The sequence below is a fragment of the Onychostruthus taczanowskii genome, unplaced genomic scaffold (assembly GCF_017590055.1).
Source record: "Onychostruthus taczanowskii isolate IOZ18803 unplaced genomic scaffold, ASM1759005v1 scaffold5, whole genome shotgun sequence".
NCBI classification, from domain to species: Eukaryota; Metazoa; Chordata; class Aves; order Passeriformes; family Passeridae; genus Onychostruthus; species Onychostruthus taczanowskii.
Window position 1 is genome coordinate 14,035,840 of NW_024502568.1, and position 6,483 is coordinate 14,042,322.

At 46.4% G+C, this 6,483-nt stretch overlaps 1 protein-coding gene across 1 annotated transcript; it reads right to left on the reverse strand.

Moving 5' to 3' along the window:
* Positions 1-251: 251 nt before the first annotated feature.
* On the reverse strand, positions 252-6,013 carry PRDX3 (peroxiredoxin 3). Its single transcript, XM_041415828.1, has 7 exons — positions 5,932-6,013; positions 5,781-5,856; positions 5,556-5,697; positions 4,698-4,833; positions 2,419-2,522; positions 1,004-1,169; positions 252-443 (listed from the first exon to the last, which is right to left on the reverse strand). The coding sequence occupies exons 1-7, from the start codon at positions 5,965-5,967 to the stop codon at positions 390-392; spliced, it is 714 nt and encodes a 237-aa protein (XP_041271762.1). The 5' UTR covers positions 5,968-6,013; the 3' UTR covers positions 252-389.
* Between the last annotated feature and the right edge of the window lie 470 nt (positions 6,014-6,483).

Below are 6,483 nucleotides of genomic sequence, written 5' to 3' on the forward strand. Positions count from 1 at the left end.
TGGCATTGTTTCAAACGTTTTTTTTTTTTTTTACAGACTTTCATGTTGTGTGAGAAAACAAAGTGCAGGACATTTTCTGGTACAAAACTAGATAAAGAAAAAGGAAAAAGCCAGTGGAAGGCAATTGTAACTTGTGTACTCATCACATTCAGGATGATTAATGGTCACAGAAATCCATGAAAGTGAAGTTGCAGAAGGCAGGGGGAAAGCCTTAGTTTTACCCTTTTTAAAGCAAGACAAGGGAGTCAGTAAATATTTCAGCATTTAATTTCTTCTTAAACATGAGAAAATGACAGCTTTTATTTTTATTATTAATTTTTACAATCACAGCTGTTTTCCTAATGTCTTCAGTGGACAAAACTAAAGAATTTTGTCCACAATTTGAGTGTTTATTTATTCACTTTTTCAAAATATTCTTTGGAACCTTCTGGGCTTGGTTTAATCTGTCAAGAAAAGAAAGTTAAGTTATTACCTGGAACAGATATGATAAAAAAAAATTACAGATTTGATACTTTATCCAAGAAAATCCATGCATCCTTTATAAAAACAGTAATCTGTTTATGCAGTTGACTGAAAGAAAAAAGCCTAGATCATGTACAACTCATACTTGAAAATTTCAAGTATAAATCACATTTTTCCTGTTAAATTACAATGCATTAAGTAAGAATCTGAACTCAGTTAATGTATAAACCACGTTTTTCCTGTTAAATTACAATGCACTACAAAGTAAAAAATCTGAACTCAGTTACTGGCGAGTCCAAGTCAAATTTGGAGTTTTGAACACAATTTGCATCTCCCAAAAGGAACCCAGTAACTTTCTTCACAGAAATCCCACACTTCCTATCAGACAAACAGACTAAACTGGCGCAGCCAGCAACAGCTTTGTGTTTAGACAAGAGGCACAGACCCAGCGAAGCACCCCAGGCCCCAGTGGATCCCAGCCCTCCAGGCAAGCACGTGGCTGTCTTTAGGAGGATGGCATCCAGCCCTGAGAGGCACTCACCGTTGGGGAGTCTGGAGTCCAGTTGGCCGGGCACACCTCGCCGTGAGTCTCCACGAACTGGAAGGCCTTGACCAGGCGCAGCGTCTCGTCCACGCTGCGCCCCACGGGCAGGTCGTTGACACTCAGGTGCTTGATGACCCCGTTGGGGTCAATGATGAACAGGCCCCTGCAATGGAGCAGCACTTCAGGCAGGCAAATCAACTTCCAAGGCCAAACACAACGAACTGTGTCACCGTGATATTTTATGAAAATCCGTTGGCTAGGATTTTCTGCTGAGGAGATTCTTTTTCTCAGAAAAGAAATGTAAACAATAACTATCTGATGGCTGTGGAATGTGGTCTGAACATTGTTTACCACCAGGTGCATCCTTCATTGGTCCATGTGAGTTGCTCCTACTTAATAACCAATCAAAGATCCTGTTGTGTCGGACTCTCTGAGAGTCACGAGCTTTTGTTATCATTCTTTTCTATTCCTTTCTAGCCTTCTGATGAATCCTTTCTCTCTATTATTTTTAGTATAGCAATATAATATATAATGTAATATAAAATATATAACATATAATGTAATATAATATGCAATATACTATACTATATCAGCCTTCTGAAACATGGAGCCAAGACTCTCATCTCTTCCCTCGTCCTGGGACCCTCGAACACAACCACAGAATTGGGTGCACAATTTCAGCAAGGTAGTTAGCCCCAGTGACACACATCAGTGAGGACGGGAACTGCAGCATTTGGGATCTTGTTTGTTAGCAAAGTGATCAGCTGCTGTGGTACTGTGAAACTATAAAGTATGTCTGAGACTGTTCAATCCAGGCAAACAGAGCAAAGGGAGAACTCAAGTGTTCCACCTGTACTTCAAAACTGAAAGCTGGCATCCTGCTCATGTCTTTTTGGTCAAATCTGTAGGTGCTGAGTGAAGAGCTGCTTGTGCATTATGCTACTGAATTAAATCCCGTTGCATACAAGTATTTGTGAAAACCAAAGTCCCAATCTTACCATACTAATTAACTTAATCTCTCACCAAAAGTTCCTGATCCAAAGAGATCAGGAACTGAAGGTCTCCAGAAGACTCCTACCCAATCCACTAGTTTCTCAGGGACTACTATGGGGGAAAAAAATTATCAGAAATTGCCCTTCTATGCTGCTCTTTTTCTTTATTGACATCTTCCTTTCTCCCCCTCTCTCAGAGCAGAAGAGCTGGCTTTTCCCTCACACGTTTTCAGAGAGACCTGGAGCCATTCTCAGCTTCATGGCCAAAATGAGCAGGTGCCCTTTTCCTGGGGTGGGATCCAGCCGTCCTGCAGCAGAAGACATCTCAGTCTTCACCTGATGCCATTTCCCCACAGGAGGGACAGTGTGCTTTATGTTGGTTAGACTGGGTTGTGTCACAGCACAGCAGTCGAGCCTTACCTCAGTGCTATGCCAGGTTCTTCCAGCAGCACCCCATAAGCACGGGAGATCTGTTTTGTGAGGTCTGACAGAACTGGAATATTCATTTTGCCCAAACCGCCGCTCTAGAGAACAGAGAAAGATTCCACTTGGTTACAAAAAGCTCCACCTTCAAAAGCTCATCCTTCCTGGGCTGCTGGATTCCATGTTCTTGAGGACACAGTAACAACAAAGCACAACCACAGCATCTGCTCCATGGAAGGAACCAAGCATATGTGGTGTTGCTTGGATTTGCTTTGTTTGTTTTAAAGTAGTCAGGAACAGTTTGTTTCTTTAGAAAGTGAAAATTTCTTTTGCACTGAGCATTTCAGAATTGTTGATTTTGGTGGTAAGAGGCTACCAACGGCAACAGCCATACATTTCCAGAAAAACTTCCTTTGTATCCTATTCAGGAGCTTTGAATAGAAATGTTTCTAGTGCATATTTAAGTGTTCAGAATTAAATAGGATGAACATGGTGGGGAGGGAAGGGAAACAAACCTGTGAACAAACAAACTTTGGAGCACACATCTGATGAGGAACAGCTGAGGAAGCTGAGGATATTTAGCCTGGAGAAAAGGAGGCTCAGGGCTGATCTTATCCCTCTCTACAACTACTTAAAAATGGGTGTAGCCAGGTGGGGGTAAGCCTCTTTTCCCATGTAACAAGGGACAGGAAAAAGGAAATTATGTCAAATTGCACCAGGGGAGGTTTATATCAAATATTATTAAAAATTTCTTCACAGAAAGGATTGTCAGGCATTGGAACAGACTTCCCAAGGTATGGGAAAAAAACATGTGGATGTGGCACTTGAGATCATGGTTAGTGGTGAACACGGTGATGGTGAGCTCATCACCACATCGCCATCATGGGACTTCACGATCCTAGAGATCTTTTGCAACCTTAACAATTCTGATTCCAAACACAATGCTCTTACCAAGACACTAAGTATGTGAGAGTTTTGCTGCTCCATTCAGTGCACATGGTTATTTTTTGTTTTGCCTCTCACAAATCAATTTAAATACTATTTGAAGAGTCAAACAATATTTCTTTCAGTTTTGCCACAGAGACTGCAAGAGAGATAAGTTCTCTAACCTTGAAACAAGGCTGGAGTTTGTTAGCTTTGCTATTCTTGGCATCATCAGTGAATCACTGTGTAATCTCAGCCACAGACCCTGATCCTGAGTTCCCTGGAGCTTTGAGCACAGATGTCAGACAAACCAAGAGTTCAGCTTCTCTGGGTGTCAGTTTCCTGCCTGTGCCACCATGGAATTCTTTCCACCCTGTGCAGGGTGTTTTGAGCTGGGCTTGATGATCCTTGTGGGTCCCTTCCAACTCAGAGCAGTCTGTGCATCTGTAAAACACTGTGCACAACTGACATACCCTGAACACCTTTGGGATAAAGCTGGGAAGTCAGGCCACAGTCACACTGTGAGCTTTGAACAAAACATGCAGAAAAGAAACACTCCTGACAGGCACAGCCAAGGTGTATTAAATGCAGCAAACTCTCCTCCCTCCCCTGCAGGTTCCAGTTGCCAGAAGGCACCCAGCCTGCAGCACTACTGCACACTGCTGGCCACACAGGCTGGGACTGATGGCACAGACACTTCTGCACCTTCATGGGACACTTGTGGTTCTCTACAACTACCTAAGCCAGGGAGATGCTTTATGTCATCAAAAGCAGGTATTTTTACAAGTATCTGAAAGAGACTCCTCTCCAGTAACAGGCTGTCTTTATCACTTTCTTTCCCTAAAGAAAGCCAAAAACCTCCATTTGTACTGCAAGAGTGGAACCCTTTCAGCAAGTGAAAATTAGTGATACAAGTGCTCCAATAAACTGCTGGCTCCTCTGCTTCCAACCTGAAGCCACCAGTGTTGGGTAATTGTTAACAGTAACGACTGAACAGCTGCTGCTCCTTTTCTGTGATAGTTTCTGTGCATTATCAGCTGTCACAGGCACTTTGGGACAGTGGCATGTAAACTGAGCATTTGTCTTTTGAGATAAATGTACAAGGATGCAATGTTATCAACAAGGCTATCATCACAGCAAAACAAGTTAAAAACCCAAGCCAGATAATTACAAAAAAGAAAACAAAAAAACAGAGGTCAGAATTATGTCATCAAATGTAGAAATTGATTGCATATGACTTTAGGAAATCTACTAAAAATCAGTGTTGACACATTTATTCAACTCTTCTCTGGAGCTCTCGTGAAAAGAAACCAAACCAACAGAAAAAGCCCCAAAAGATACTCAATTCCTACCTTTCGTGGTGTGTTTATCCATGCCAGATGAGTAAAATGAGAGTCCACCGAAACTGCCACCACTTCACAGTTCACATCACGAAATTCTTTTGCTTTGTTGCTGAAAGCCACAATTTCCGTGGGGCAGACAAAGGTGCTGGTGGGAAGACAGATCAGGCTGTATAATTCTGCCATCTTCTCTAGAGAAGACTCTCATGTCTGTTTCTAGGCATTTTCTTTTGACTGATAATTTGAGCCATGTTTCCTGCTCAAGATTAGTTTCAGTCTCCAACCAAAAGTCACAGCCATACAACTGGTACACCAGTTACCATCTCTGAGTTCTAGACAGATTGCTTATAAAGATGGAGAAACTGTCTCTGCTAGAGACTCTCTGGACAGAGAGTTTCTGGAAACTACAGCAGACAGATCTGCAGGTTAAACCCTTCTCCATGTGCCCACATGCATCAAGATACTCCTGGCAATTCAAGTCTTCAGAGCAGACTGACCCCCATTTTATCATGTTTTGCGCTAAAGCTGTTTAGCTGCAGTTCTGCTGGCCTTGCTTCTTCAAGGACAGAGTCTCCAAGGCAGTCCCAAACTGCAAGGCAATGCCCTCACCCCTGGATCGGACTGTAACAGGAACCACAGCCAGCTCCTGCTGCAGGCCCTGCAGCCAGAAGATGCTCTCCAACCACCCTATCCACTGCTTTAACACACAATGGCCGTGTGCCCCCAATTTTATCACTCCCACTCTAGAAACAGGCACATGTGCCCTGCAAGACTGGCCCAAATCGAACAAAACCAGAACGACCTGCAACGCTTGAAATGACCTTCAGCGGGACAGAAGGCCCACCGGGAAGAGGAGAAACCCGCACTCACAAGTCCAGGGGGTAGAAGAAGAGAACCAGGTATTTCCCCTTGAAATCATCTAGGCTCAGCTCCTTGAACTCTCCGTTAACGACGGCCGTTCCCTTGAAGGCCGGGGCGTGCTGGGTCACGGCCGCGGCGAACCGCGAGGAGCCTGCGGAGGGGAGAACGCAGAGCTGCGGGCCGGGCCCGGGGGCGCTCCCGGGGCGCGTTCCCCGGCCGCCCTCCCGCACTTACCGAGGCTGAAGGGGCGGCGGGCGCAGGCCGGGGGCCGTGCCGTTCCTCTCCTCCCGGCGGCGGCAGCCACGGGCACCTGCGGGGACAGGGAGGGTCAGGGCGGCGGCGGGGCCGGGCGTGCGGGCAGGGCCGCGGGCGGTCCCTCACTCACCGCGGCGCGGAGCAGCCTCCCCAGCGCGGCGGCCATGTCGAGCGGCGGGCGGAGCGGGGCGGAGCGGGCCGCCGGGGGCGGGAACTCCAGAGGGGCGGTGAGGGACGCGCCGGCACGGAATCACGGAATCGATCGGCTTGGAACAGGCTTCTCTCACCATGGAGTCCGACCTATGGTCGAACACCAGCGGGCAACCAGACCATGGCGCGGAGGGCCACGTTCAGTCTGTCCTTGAAGACCTTCAGGGACCGGGACTCTTAACATCTCCCTGGGCAGCCCATTCTAATGTCTAATCACCATTTATGCGAAGCAGTTCTTCCTAATGTCCATCCTAAACCTCCCCATGCACAGCTTGAGGCCATGTCTTCTTGTCTTGCCATTTGTTACTTGAGAGCAGAGCCCGACCCTTGTCAGGGAGTTGTGGAGAGTGATAAGGTTTGCCCTGAGCCTCCTCAGGCTAAACACCCCCGGCTCCCTCACCTGCTCCTCACAGGACTTGTGCTCCAGACCCTTCCCCAGCTCCATTCCCTTCTCTGGACCTGCTCCAGCCCT